The 15395-nt window shown below is 34.1% G+C and overlaps 1 protein-coding gene across 1 annotated transcript; it reads right to left on the bottom strand.

Moving 5' to 3' along the window:
- Nucleotides 1-1855: 1855 nt before the first annotated feature.
- Nucleotides 1856-11535, bottom strand: LOC127734996 (uncharacterized). The gene is made up of 2 exons (XM_052245055.1): nt 11479-11535; nt 1856-5969 (listed from the first exon to the last, which is right to left on the bottom strand). The coding sequence occupies exon 2, from the start codon at nt 5951-5953 to the stop codon at nt 3671-3673; it is 2283 nt and encodes a 760-aa protein (XP_052101015.1). The 5' UTR covers nt 5954-5969; nt 11479-11535; the 3' UTR covers nt 1856-3670.
- Between the last annotated feature and the right edge of the window lie 3860 nt (nt 11536-15395).

Below are 15395 nucleotides of genomic sequence, written 5' to 3'. Positions count from 1 at the left end.
TTTTTCTGAAACAATAGTGTAACATCACAACATAGAAAGACACACTATAAAATATCAACTGAAATAGCTTAACTCAATCAAAGGACATATTAACACCATTGAACATACACTGAACAAATAAATATGACCTAAGCCGTTTTCAACTGATTTTTATAGTTTGTTCTTATATTGTACAGTTACACCACTGTCCCAGGTAACATATTTAACCCCGTCACATTCTGTATGTATCTGTTCCAAGTCAGGGGCCTGTAATTCAGTGGTTGTCGTTTGTTTCTGTGTATCATATTGGTTTTTCGTTCATTATTTTGTACATAATTTAGGCCGTTAGTTTTCTCGTTTGAATTGTTTTATATTTGTCATTTCGGGGCATTTTATAGCTGACAATGCGGTGTGGGTTTGCTCATTGTTGAAGGCCTTACGGTGACCTATAGTTGTTAATTTCTGAGTCATTTGGTCTCTAGTTGAGAGTTGTCTCGTTGGCAATTATACCACATCTTCTTATTTTTATATTAACTAATTAGATCGAAACAAAGAACAGATTTGATAGTACTCGCAGATACTGAAATCTAGTTCAAAGCCATTTACCACTGGGTCAATATGCGCAATTCGTTTCAGGTAGACGATAAAGGTAGTTTTCCGTAATGCCTCTGTCCATATTGTAAACTTGGATATGTATGATGGCTCGTTTCGAAGCTGAGACATGTTCACATATGTGATTAACTTTTCGGGGTATGCTGTGAGATTTCTTTTATCCGTAATTCAGGATACCCCGAAAAACCTTTGTTTCTCGAAGTAAAAAATCCCCTTTTTCGCACAGTAAGTTCTTTGAAAATTTAGTTCTTTGCATAAATTAAATAACTCCACTGTTTTTACATCTTCATTCTATGGTCCACTGCTCTTCAAATCATCACAAATGGTTATGATCAGTCAGTTGTTAAAAATTGAAACATGTCTAATATCACTGCACAGAGATTTTTTGCTTACGTAATATATCTGAGTACCTCGATTTGAGCCGCATTGTTTCTCAATTTGACGTGCATTAGGGATAGTGATCCAACTGATAAAAACAATCATGTATCTAAAACTAAAATATCAATTAGAACACATTAGCATCCAATGGATTAAGTGTAAATATCAGAGAAAACATGATCTTGTGCAATGCCATTATATAGGTCTCGACAGAACGTAGGACAATGAAAGGTTTATCCTTTGTCTTTCTATTCTATTAAAGCAACACTATTTAGTTGGGTTTTAATTTATTGATAACAAACTAATATTTATACCGACAAAAACAATATTCAAAGATATAAATACGGTGCCGGATAAATTGGTAACCTTTTAGAATAAGTTTATTTGAAGGATCGATAAGTTTACTCAGATCGTATATAAATTCAGTCTCGATAAACATCCCCGTAAAAAGTAGATTGTACTGTCCCGTTTTTAACAAGTTTTCCACAGGTACAGCCAATCTTCCGAACCAAATCTATTGGTAAATGATTTAGTAAAAGTTTGTGGTAACGAAGGTGTCCACATCCTAACGTAACCTTATTTGTGGCCCACCTTTTTCAAAATCCAATATCCGCATCTGGTATATATCGGCAAAGATCTTGAAGTTTAGTGTTTTTGTTATTCTTTATCCTTACCTATGTACCTAACTACACATAGCATCTAACATTTCTACATATAAAACGTTACCGAAGAAAAACTTATTTCTCTTTTTTTGGTCCTGAGAAGTTACTGCATTGCATTTTTTTGCAGTATTCAACATTTGACTATTTTTTAAGAATTTCACTTCACGAAAGTGGACATTAGAAATGACCAGGTTATACTGGTAAAATGAAAACGTATACACACACAAAGAAAAACAACCTTTAATCATTTTCAAATTATATCAACATATGAAAAACAATAGGTACAATGAAAATCAAAACAACTCCTGTTGTTTTCAAATTTATAATAAATGGAAAGAAAGAAAGCTTTCTACATTAATACAAAAAACTAGAAAAAAAAAAGTGAATTAAACGCTCCTGCTTTTACATATACATATCAACTAGCTTCTTGTAATGAGGCACCATTATAACTTTGGTACAAGAATAAACTTTGGACTAGTTTGCGTAATACGTTTTTTAATATAAACATAAAAGACCTAATACTGTAGTAAGATTCCAGTATAAACAAACGTTTGCGAAACTCTAGAGCGAAAAAATGCGAAATCTAGTGTTTCCAGTACCACTTCATCGTCTGTGTATAAATGAAATATATTGAGTATACCTAAAGGAGACAGCAATCCTAAAAAACATCAAGAGTTGAAATTTTACGGATTTTAATATATTTTTGTGCGGCAAGTATTTAAGATAAGGTACATGTATCATTTAAAAACTTATCATTATGAATGATTCATGCATAAGAGGTCAAGGTCCCGGATGGATCCTTCCAAATGAGCATGTTCACCTTGTTATTCCATATTTCAAATATAGTTGATATATTGCTTATAGTATCTGAGAAACGGATTTACCGTTGATCACTGATCCATGAAATATGATAAAAGTCAAGTGAACTCTGTCTAACAGACTTTTTCATATTGCAATGATTCTATATTCCAAATATAGTAGACTATCACTCATGGTAAATGAGATAATCATGCATTAAAATCTTCAGATTTTTTTAAGCAACCGCGGAACCATGACAAAGAGGCCAAGAACAACGGACAAGCGACAGACGGAATCTTGTAAAAAACAAGGCATCTATATACGAAATATGAATTATTCAGGTCTTCCACCTTCTGATATATATATAAACTCTTACACTATTTGTTTATGCAGTCGCCGCTACCGTTTTAACATCCCTATGTCTCATATTCGTCGCATTCGAGACAAAAGTGCGAGAAATTTACAATTTATTTTATTAGACTAATATTAGCAATAAAGCAATGAAACATTTCTCCGCCTTATTTCTGTCAAAAATTAATAAGAACACTTACAATACAAGCACGAATGGGGTATGAGTCAGACTTTTACCACAAACAATTAATTTTTTTTGCTATCCATAAACTAAGCGAACTAACTCTAACGTGATCTAAATTGTAGTTAAACGAAATCACAAACCAAATCCTTTTTTTAACTTTTACCTTTCATATGATACTCGATTTGAAATTTGTCTAGTTAAATGGTCAAACTTATTTAATTGCATTAATCCAAGTTCTTACATGTAAAAGTATCAGTATGTAATGACCAAAAAAATTAACCCGTAAGTCTGAACTACTGCTCTCTCTCTCTCTCTTTCTCACACACACACACACAAACACACTTTTATATGATTTTTCAGTTCAACCATCAGTAAGAGGTTAATTTACCTACTGAAAATACATGACTCGCTTACCCTCGACAAGTTGAAGCTTGGTAACAGATTCCGTGATATTGTAATATTTACTGACTACAGAGAATAATGTTACAAATGAACAGACGGACATATCATTCAGTGTAAGCCATATAAATACATCGAGGAAGGGGTACATTGCCTTTTTGTAAATTTGAGCAAAAATAATGACCAAAACCATACAGCGAGCAAATGTTAGAACCATCTAAGATCACTGAACTAGTTAAATACAGATAGTTCATATCTGAGAAATTAATCCTTATCTCAGCAATAATCAAAAATATATCTTCTTAATTCAACTATACACAAAGAATTCGAACTCCCATGTGTCTGGAGAATAAGTGTCTTTGAAGCAATCATCTAGTCCATTATCACGTATTCTATCTTGCATGAAGTTCAGCTTCTTGTCAACTGTTTCCAATCTGATGTCTGATAGTAGATTATTCTGTTTACCTCTCAACAAAAAAGGAAACGAACGCAAAAATGGCATTTGTTTTAACAAGTGAGGGTTATTAATGAAAAAGTTCGGAAGTCTTCCTGATTCAAGTGCACTCTTTAAATATAAATAAGCGTCTGAGATTCTGTCAGATATTACAGAGAAAGCCCATTGGTCCGGTGTTGATTCCAACAATAAGTAATACACAACAGTCTCAATCATATTAGTGTTCAACTCGCCACGATCCAATAAAGACTTTCTAGATAAAGCTGTAAACAGTACTTTGAGAACTTTAATGCAGGTTTTGTGACAACTGTGTATTCCTGCAGCTTTCATTTTTCTATTTATTTCATTCAAATATAATTCTTCAAAAGAACTAAGATCTAAACTCCAGATGACATCAGATCTACCTAATGGAACAGGAACTGGATCCTGTCCTCTAGCACCTTTACTTTTGAATTCTTGTTGCGTAGATGAGTATGCAGTTGCGAACAGGGGAACTGGTTGAAACCATCCATGTATTGGCAAAAAGATGGCGGGAATCAATTGTACTCGTATTTCTGAAAGCCCTAAGCCAATGACGCTTCTGGTGTCTATTGAAAGAACTATGTTAGCTAATGGAGAACGTTGTATTCGAAACGGCAGGCGGTCGATTAGTGACCTTGTTCCAGTATAGAGATTTTGCAATGCCCTATCAATCATCTCCTCAGCAATGAATGATACCGATTTTGCACAAAGGCACACATGATTTTTTTGCTTTATTTGTACAGTCTTTAAACATTTTGGTTCTGTGCAAATATTGTCGGGTTTTGCTCGAAGAATAATCTTTCCAGGAGGAATTTCGTCAGATTTCAGTTGGTCCAAAATTTCATAAACATAAAAGTCTTTTCCATGAAAGTTCATATGAAAGTCAAACTGACTGGCATGGGCAACTTTTAGTCCTTTGCGCATACTTCCGGTTAACTTGAAATTCTCAAATTGGACTCCGCCTACAGACGAATTTGCTTCTATTTCCTTAGATACAAGATACAGGCTATAATTTACAATAAGATTTGCAACCTGAAGCTGTTCCATTTTTATAGAACCTTGATTCAAAAAGAACTGAAGAAGTTTTCTTGTTGTCGATTCTCCAGAAATCGACATATTTAGATCAACATCAAAATCAACAGCAACATGATTATTCATTGCAATATTTTGAATCAGTTCTTCCCAAGCTCTCTTCTCTAAAGGGTCTATCGATTGGTCGTCTTGTTCTGGAAGGTGAGGTGAGCTGCCACGAGATCTATTCATTGACCTACGCAGTGGTCTTCTTGGTGTTGAATTCAAAGTGTTGTATGTTTGACCAAATCCAAGATCAGAAACAGAACGAGTAGGCGAACTCCTACCTGGACTTCGTCTATTATCCAATAACAGCTTATCCATCATAGAAAACAGGTAATCGGTAGTATGTTTAAGGAAAGTTAGAACAGGTACTTGTCTGGGTTTAGGATTAACGTGACTTGGGACTTTTGTAAAGACTTGATACTGCAATAATATTCTATCTTTTTTCACAGATATTTGAGATTTTACCCGTTCCAGTTCTTCAATGTGAGACTTTGAGTCCTCTGTGATATTGCTGTGGTCTAACGTATGTGTTGGCTTAAATGCTGCAATTTCATCGTCAGTATGTTCATCGTCATCTACTAACTCATTCTTTTTGTCTGTAGCACTTGTGCCAGCATGTCTTTCAAATTTTTCTCCTTGTTTTAGGCACCGTTTGACAATTCTAGAAACCACTAAACAAATTAAAAACGAAAAAATCAGTAGCAAAAGATAAACTACAAGGACGAATGGTCGAACCTTCCATTCATATTCCCATTCTACGGATTCTCCACACGGATCTATAATCTCTGGTTTAAGTTTGCCAATTGATGGTGTCGGTGGTAACGTAAAAAGCGAAAATCGTTTTGCAGAATCTTTGATAGTTGAAATTAGCCAAAATCCTGTGTCCCTCCAAGTTGTCGTATTATAAAAGATTGTTTCATTACTGATATTTGAGATGTTACAGTGTGGTATTTCATCTGTACACTTCCAATAGTGCACTTTGAAAAGAAATTTGTAGTACTCTGTTAAATTGAAGGCTGGAGTTAATGTCATCACCATGTACTTTGTTCTAAGTCTGAAAATATAATAAAATTTAGATTTAATATAAACTAGTTATTAGTTCTCTTGAAATTTTTAAAATGCGAACGCAAAAAAAAATACATGTGTCGATACTAATACCCCAACCAGCAGTAACTGAATGAGATGTGTAGGTACTACCCGGTATACTAATGCCCCCACCAGCAATAACTTAATGAGATGTGTCGGTACTATACTAATGCCCCCACTAGCAGTAACTTAATGAGATGCGTCGGTACTATAATAATGCCCCACCAGCAGTAATTGAATGAGATGTGTCGGTACTATACTAATGCCCCCCACCAGCAGTAATTGAATGAGATGTGTCGGTACTATACTCATGCCCCCACTAGCAGTAACTTAATGAGATGTGTCTGTACTAAACTAATGCCCCCACCAGCAGTAACTGAATGATATGTGTTGGTACTATACTAATGCCCCCCACCAGCAGTAACTGAATGAGATGTGTCGTTACTATACTAATGCCCCACCAACAGTAACTGATTGAGATGTGTCGTTACTATACTAATGCCCGACCAACAGTAACTGATTGAGATGTGTCGTTACTATACTAATGCCCCACCAACAGTAACTGATTGAGATGTGTCGGTACTATACTAATGCCCCCACCAGCAGCAACTGAATGAGATGTGTCGGTAATATACTAATGCCCCACCAGCAGTATCTTAATGAGATGTGTCTGTATTATAATAATAATATACGGGGTTGGGCATGACCCCAAACGAAACAATATATGGTGCACTGAAAGTTCTAATCATTGCAATTTAATGGTTTAGGGAGGGGATATGAACAATTTTTAGCTATTTAACAATTGATGATATGAAGGGCGCGGTAATTCGCTAAGAAACAAACCCTTTGGTCAAGATTTTGCATTGCGTAGGGGTGGAGATCTGAAACATCTTTTTAAATGTGTAGTGATTTATATGAGGTGACCGAAGGGTAAAACCCTAAGTTGTATTGAAACGGTCTTGCCATGACAAGTAAAATATATATGATTTTGGGGTGGACATAAACATTTATGACATTGAAGGTCAAAGGTCAAGATAAGAAATCATCTTCCAAGGTACGCGACACATCATCTAGAGATGTGGCACCCATGGGATGTGATAAATATCAAAAGTCTATACGTCAAAAGGATAAAACAGTTATACGTCTAGATCACATGAAGGTCATGATGATATACGACATACCATCTTGTGGTCATACACCTTTATGTTAAATAGCATTTAAAGCCAGTGTAATAAGATAAAACAGATGTGGCCCGGAAAGGGTTGTGAAGGAGAAAAACACTACTAAAACCTAATGTTTCTATTCGTCGAGTCACTATATAAAACACACAGCTGAGAGGGTGGTACAGCAGATTGTTACCCCGAGAAAAAAATGTCAACCGAGGAGAAGACTGAATGTTTTGTCATTATTATCTTTTAAAAAAGTAATAAACTTTCAAGACTTAATGTACTTAACATCGTTACAATATTTAGGAAAAAAACAAAAGTGAAGCTAAATGTAGTTGTTAATAACAATCTATGAAAAAAGGTCACTGAGAACTTTAGTATTGTCTTTAGAAATATAAAAATTGAAGTATTGAAATTCAATTCTAAAATATTGAATTTTGATCGAGCCATGGGATTGAGTTAATTGTCTTCTTATTATTAACCAATCAAAATCTGGAATTTTACGTGAAGTATAATAAAAAAGTTAAAACATGTTTATCTGTTTGAAGTCGGTATCTTTCGTTGAGACCTCTTATGTTTCACCTGCTTAAAATTTCTGAATCAATATTAATTCACAAAAATCCGTGGTCTATTAATTGCAGATTTTACCATGTACACCTTATTTTCGTAAAATTTCATACTGAGCGTAGGTACAAATAAAATAAAAACCTGGCCAAGTATTTTCGATTCTATACTGGCTAAATGTACAAAAAAAACCTTAATCGGATAACGTCATTTCCAACAAAATCGTTTTTGTGCATAAAACAAAGTGACGTCGTTGATTTCAGAGGTTCAGTAAATATACATGTATTAAAAAAAATCTCGGCGTTTCGTACCCTTTTTCCCGCACCGAATGATAAAATTATGTATTTCTGGTTGTTTGTGGGTTTTATAGCGACAAGTGTAAGTTATATGCTTATTTATTTAAATACATGTATATGTTGTGTACAAATTGTAATGTTGTACAAATTATAATTTGTACAGATGTTTTGTACAAGTTATCAGTGTTTTATGGAACCGCTTAACACAAATGGATAATGCAAGCACATAGTCTTTTGTTTCGCATATTTCTGTCATATTTCCATGATTGCATGATACACTCAGTCAGTCTAATACTGAGCATTGATACAAAAAACAATATAAGAACACAAAAAGACTTTTTATGGATATGATTTTGGTATAAAGAGAAAAATAACAATAGAATTTATACCATTCAGGTGTCCTTATTTCCAGTTTGAGGACAAGGAGAATAGCACTAAATGTTAGGTTGGAGCATATAAATTGAATTTAAGACATTAAACTGATACATTTTAGAAGATAAACTTTTATCACCTGGTGCAAAAAGGTATGTGTCAAATAACTTACAACTTGTACAAAAACCCTGCACAAATTATAATTTGTACAAACTTACATCTTGTACACAACATATATATGAATAAATCACTTAATTTAGTTGATGGATTTCTACTACTGGCGGGAGTTTAACGACCTTACCTACCCATGACGGTCTCGCATTGTTGATTGGATGGACTGGCAGGAAAAGCTGGTGATTCTGTTTCCAACAATCAGACCACGTTGAATAGGATAAAATTTGACGTAGCAATAAGTCATTAAGGTCACTACTTTGGAAGGTTCTAATGTACAGAGAAGGTGGCATTCATTGACATGCATTTTAGTGGCGGAAAAGTGGGAGGGGTAGAGATTAAAGGGCGTACGCTCCGTTCGGCAGTATTTAACGTACAAAATGAATATATTTCGCGTTTTAAGGAATTACACCCCTTTTAAAAATCCTGGATCCGCCCCTGAACTTTAACATCCCCATTCTGTCCTGACGTAGCTGTTTACGTATGCCTTCAACACTTTTATATAAATGAGGATTGCTATTGAATAAGTTAATATAGACGTAGCTGCATTTCTATCCCCTACTGTCCAGGGAATCCATTTCTTTTTAAACGTATCAGTTAGTGAAAAAGCGTGCGTCAAAAACAAAAGTAGCTATACCCTTTCAGCAAAAGAGATGTCTGATGAAAAGAAGGTTTTTATTTCGTGTATTTAGTGTTCTTACTATTATTAATATCGTTATTATTAGAGGTTTATCAATTACTATAATGTTACATAATAGTAGACTAGTGAGGTTGGGTCGTCTGGTAACGTGTATGTAAATGGCTTATCCAGCGACTTTTTTTTTAAGAAATTGTTTACACTAAGAACTTTTAAAGATACAATGAAAAATCGAAAAAAAAAATTAAGTGGGTAACCGATCTACTTTCGGAGTTGGAGCCATTTGAAAATGTAACGAAAATACTATAAAGTACATAGACATAACGTCAAAAAAAGTATACAACAAGAATGTGTCCACAGTACACGGATGCCCCACTCGCATTATCATTTTCTTTGTTCAGTGGACCGTGAAAATGGGGTCAAAACTCTAATTTGGCATTAAAATTAGAAAGATCATATCATAGGGAACATGCGTACTAAGTTTCAAGTTGATTGGACTTCAACACCATCAAAAAACTACCTTGACCAAAAACTTTAACCTGAAGTGGGACAGACGGGCGGACGAATGGACGCACAGACCGAAAAACATAATGCTCCTAGGGTGGGCGGGGCATAAAAATACCGAACTTCAAGGTATATTCAAAAAGGGGAAGTCCATAAATACTGACAAAAAAATAGAAAAATCAAATTTGGTTGAGCCACCCAAACAGACAAAATAGGTTGTGACAATAATTGTCATTCAGCAGCCAAAACTGTGTAAACATACATCACAGACATACACCACAACCGTTGTACAGTTTTACCGTGGAAATTTGAAATTTCAAGGTTGATTTATTCTGCCGTGAAAACCAATCCTACGAGTTTTCTATAAAAATTAAATTTGTTTATGATAGAAATTTCCTTAACACGATCTTAAAAGCATCAAATCTCTAAAAACAAGGACACAGATTTTCCTTTAAAAATGATATGCTGTTGCTACATATAAACTTCCATTTGATTGATATTAAATAATCATCGGTCACCTACTTCGTTTGAAATATATTAACAATTCTGTTACCGTGTTGGTAGTGAAATGGCACGTTGAAACGTTGAAAACCTACGCCTTTTAAAGCTTTACGGCGCAACGACATAACGCATATATAAATTTATGTGCTTTGCAAAGAAGTTTGTCCCCAAGAAGATTGCCTTGACAAATGTTTACCCATGATTATTTTAGAACATTAAAACAACAAATCGGATTAAGAAAAATCTTTGTGTATTGAGAAAGAAGGTTTTTAACATTATTTTGAGAACATTTTCCACAAATTTTACGTGCATTTTATACAAGTGTTTGTAACCTAGCTATGGGAAATCAAGGATTTCAATTCGGTAATATTTTAGCAAGTATAAAAGTTAAATGATTTTTTTTTCTTATTCTGTAAGAGTTCAACATGTTCAAGTAATGGGCAAACTGCGACAAATCCAATGAGAGTTTGTTGCTCGTTAAATTCAATGATGAAGGTTTGACAAAGTCATTGATGTTTTGGATGTCGAACGAACATATGCACCAAAATGTTTGACGCCGCTGATAACACCGACGACGTTAAAGTGTAGGATCGATTTTATCGGTCGTCCCACTGTCTATATCACTCTGCTCAACTCTTAATAAAATTGCATATCACGGCTTTGTGACGTCAAATACGTTGACCCGGACATATCAACGACGTCATAATGTATGAACCGACGTTAATAAGTTTGACCCGAACTTATCAAGACGTCTTCCGGTTTGCTGGTGAAACAAAGAAAACACTTTTTTTCTGTCATGCAAAATACGCAAATACAACCCGATAAATCGATTATCTGGCTGTCTGCATATTGATATTGTAAAATATCAGCTGCTCGACACAATATGAAGCCTTTTGATCTCGTTCGCTGCGCTCACTCGACAAACAGCTTCATATCGTGACTCGCAGCTGATATTTTACGATATCAGTATGCAGACAACCTGATAATCGGTACATATCTCGCTTCCACGACAAAATGTAACAGGCTTCAAAAATGACAAAGCACGCTACAGACCACACTGATTTTAGATCAACTAATATATATATGTGTGTTTATTGTGTACAATTGTAACAAATCATGTGTGAAATCATCTATCACAAATGGAATGAATACTTATTCTGAGTTCCTCGTGGATATTATAAGTACAGGTTTTATAAAGACGCGTCTTTGTGGGTTTTTTTTGTAGGAGCAAGACACCGTAACACAAGACCGAATGACTGAACTCACCACACGTTGTAAAATTGTCATTCAATGTACAGGAAATGAATTTTGTTTTGAATTACCTCCCCTAGCTAAGTTATTTTTTTTTTTGTCGTATGAGGTTCTCTTTGGGAACAAATAATTATAAAAGTCAAGTTTTAAAGTATTAATTTTTGATTGCTATTTGGACATGTGTATGACCTGTTGGGTCCATTCATGACCAAATAATTTAATCATTTGACCTAGTTAAATTTGAAAATAGTATTTATTTATTTATTAAAGAATGATGCATGCCTGTATTTAGACCCGAGGAACGGTTCCACTGAGATATATGAACAATGTACATAAGGAATGACTGTAATATGTGTTCTGTCTATGAAGTTATAAGATAAATAATGTGATGCACACTGAATAACTCGCGTAGCGGGTTATTTAAAAGTGTGCATAAGATTTTTTAGATTATTTCGAATAGACAGAAAAAAATATTACAGTCATTCCTTATAATTTGATTCTAAAAAGGAGTAAATCATGATAAAAACGTTGATGACGTCACGGTCACATAACAAAAGTATGTCTATGAACTGATAGACAAAACACTTTCAGCCAATCAGAAGACGTGTTACATCCAAAATTAAATTATTTTATTATAAATATATATAAATAAAATAAACGTTGTTAGTGGTAACTTCACGTTACAATCACACTCTGGAATAAATTGTTACGCAATCCTTATGTAGACATTAAAATATTAAATATGTCCGTTATTCCGAAAATAAAATTATCTGTTTGAATTCGGTTTATATCTACTGGTATTTACGAAAAATGTCTCTTTGTTGATTCTCTGTGGTTCTGTCGTTCCATTAGCACACTGGTAAAATGGAAATAGTTTGTATTTGATGGTGTTCCTGCTAGCACAAGTATCTAAGTGCTCACTTAGTGGTATTTGTCTATAACTCTGTATGCGAATTTGTTGTCGGTGAACGGTCATTCTCCTTAATTCGAAATGACATTCCCGTTTGACCTATGGTATCTTATCCACAACCAGTACATGTCATTATGTATAGAAGGTTTTCAGAAGCGCACGTAAAATCAGATTTTATTTTAAATATTTGGCCTTGTTTAAAATGGAATTCGGAACATTCAGACAGTTTTTTTTTTTACAAATTCCACAATTTGGTCGTCTGCATTTTGTAACAGAAATCCTACTATACATAATGACTTGTACTGGTTGTGGATATTACATAGGTCAAACGCAAATTTGAAGATCTTACATTGTTGGGCTAAATTTTAGACGAATTATGTATACTAGTATATTATGGTGTTAGCCCTGTATAACAACGTGTTATTCGATGGAGAATGTCTATCATAAAGTTATCATATGTTTAGACGTGTATATATATATATATATTTCAATTTAGACTTGTTTTCAATTTAGACTTGTTTATATATATATATATATATAATATATATATATATATATATATATAGATTGCCTAACAATGTAATTTTAACACACTATTTAGTATGTAAATATAAGAATGTTTAAAATATTTACAAAATGATGAAAATAAACGCAATATTTCGCTAGACTAACTAGCTTTATCAAGCGTGCATCTATCCAGGTGAAATCGGATGTAGATGATAAGAAACTTTTGCAGCTCAATGTATATGTTGCACTTGAATTTAGCTGCCTTGAAAATAATACATAATTTGGATGAAGTTCAAGATTTTTACAAAATTGGTAGTTGAAGTTAGCAACGTCCATTGGCCAATATTACAGGATAAAAAGGACGATATTGTGTACTAAATTATTCTTTATCCTTCCTGTATCTTTTCTCATCTTTTTCGTTAAGACCATCAGGTTCTAAAGTGTGGAGTTGGTGGATCCAAAAATTTTCTCTTCTCCTTCTCGCCGTGGTGTCCCACTCGGTGTTGACTTCTATGATTTGGAAGGTAACATTATCAAAAGAATGTTTCGTTGAACGAGTGTGTTAAAATTACATTGTTAGGCAATCTATAATTTTATTTGTGTAATTGAATTAATCTCTGTACTGATTAATCCACACTCCCATAGATTTGTATGTCATGTGCTGCTATTTATAGGCACTTATATTATTATCTTCAGTAGCACGCATTTCACATATGTTTGTGTAATCCATTCAAATCTATCGCTATCTTTACAACATGGATAGCGCACTGCATTTCAAGAAATTAAGATCTTTAACTAAAAAGAAACTACAAACTGAACATCATTTATCAAACTTAAAAAAATATATTCAAAAGGTTTAAACATCATGTTTGTGTAATCCATTCAAATCTATCGCTATCTTTACAACATGGATAGCGCACTGCATTTCAAGAAATTAAGATCTTTAACTAAAAAGAAACTACAAACTGAACATCATTTATCAAACTTAGAAAAATATATTCAAAGTAGAACTGTACCAAAAGGTTTAAACATCAAAGTGAGTCCCCAGGCACCGGGACATAAATCCAAAAGATTCATGAGCCGTTGGAATGAAATTCTGTTTAACTGTTCAATCCAGCTACTTCAACTGTTACTTTCTTTTACAACCACAAATTACAAACAAATTGTAAATGAAATATCAGATATCATCAACAGTAGTAACATTTCACGTGACGATTTACCAATAATTAAACGTCGCCTCGCAGATATTGAAAAAATTGAACTATCCAAACATAAAGAAAAACAAAGGAATAAATTTCAAAGAGATAAAATTCACACTGTCTATTTAAATCAGGATATGAATGATATCAATACAACAAACCATAAGGTCCCTAGAAAAAGAAAATTCAAAAGACGGAAACAAAAAACTGAAAGCATTGTTGTAAATTTGTCATCTAAAGAACTTACACGTGCTGAAGAATCTCTTTTAAGTAAAGGTTTAAACTTCTGTCCTATCCCATCAAATGTAAATAACTTTCAGCTAGACGAGGACTTAGACCAATTCGCTAGACGTTTACGCTTGAAAGATTTTTTCTACAATAAGGGCAAGAAAAACCTTGAAGAAGCTGGATTAACAGATTCAGATACTGACACCAATGAAGAAGTCACGCCCACCCCAAAATTTAAGAAAAAAAGTTCATGGAAACCACCTAAGAGTAAAAATGATAACTTGGAGTCATTCATTAACTACGTGAGGTCTGATATAAAGTCCTGTATAACAAATACAAGAAATTATAATTTATCCAAGTCAGAAAGCATTGCTTTGAAAGCGTTAAAAGATCAAGAGGATATCGTAATAAAACCTGCCGACAAAGGGGGCGCTGTGGTTGTCATGAATAAAACAGATTACATAGCAGAGGGAAATCGCCAACTTTCAAACTCCATTTTTTATAAACAATTAACCACAGATCCAACACTAAATAATATTCGAAGGATCAACACCATCCTTCAAGAGATGTTCGACAAAAAGCATATAGACAATGGCACCTTTGATTATCTCCGACCTCTTGAGAACGAAGCAATGGCCGGAAGATTCTATATGTTGCCTAAAATACATAAAACGGGCAATCCAGGTCGACCAATTGTTTCAGCAAATAGTCATCCAACTGAAAAGATATCAGAATTTTTAGACCATCATCTAAGACCTCAAGTGAAAGAACTACCCTCTTACATCCAAGATACGACTGATTATCTAAAGAAAATGGAAAGCCTCAATCCTCTACCAAGCAATACTATACTTGCATCCATGGACGTGTCTTCTTTATATACCAACATTCCACAAGACGAAGGAATAGCAGCGTGTGAAGAGGTATGGAACACTCGTAGTGAAAAAAATCCTCCAACTGAGTGCCTTGTTACACTTCTGAAACTAGTGCTAGAGAACAACAACTTCTCTTTCAATGAAAAACATTATCTCCAGATAGACGGTACTAGTATGGGCACAAAAATGGCCCCGTCATATGCCAACATATTTATG

Source organism: Mytilus californianus, unplaced genomic scaffold (genome assembly GCF_021869535.1).
Source record: "Mytilus californianus isolate M0D057914Y unplaced genomic scaffold, xbMytCali1.0.p SCAF_3, whole genome shotgun sequence".
In the NCBI taxonomy this organism is placed as follows: Eukaryota; Metazoa; Mollusca; class Bivalvia; order Mytilida; family Mytilidae; genus Mytilus; species Mytilus californianus.
The sequence above is the reverse complement of the archived record's forward strand: the minus strand, read 5'-3'. Positions and strand labels throughout refer to the sequence as shown.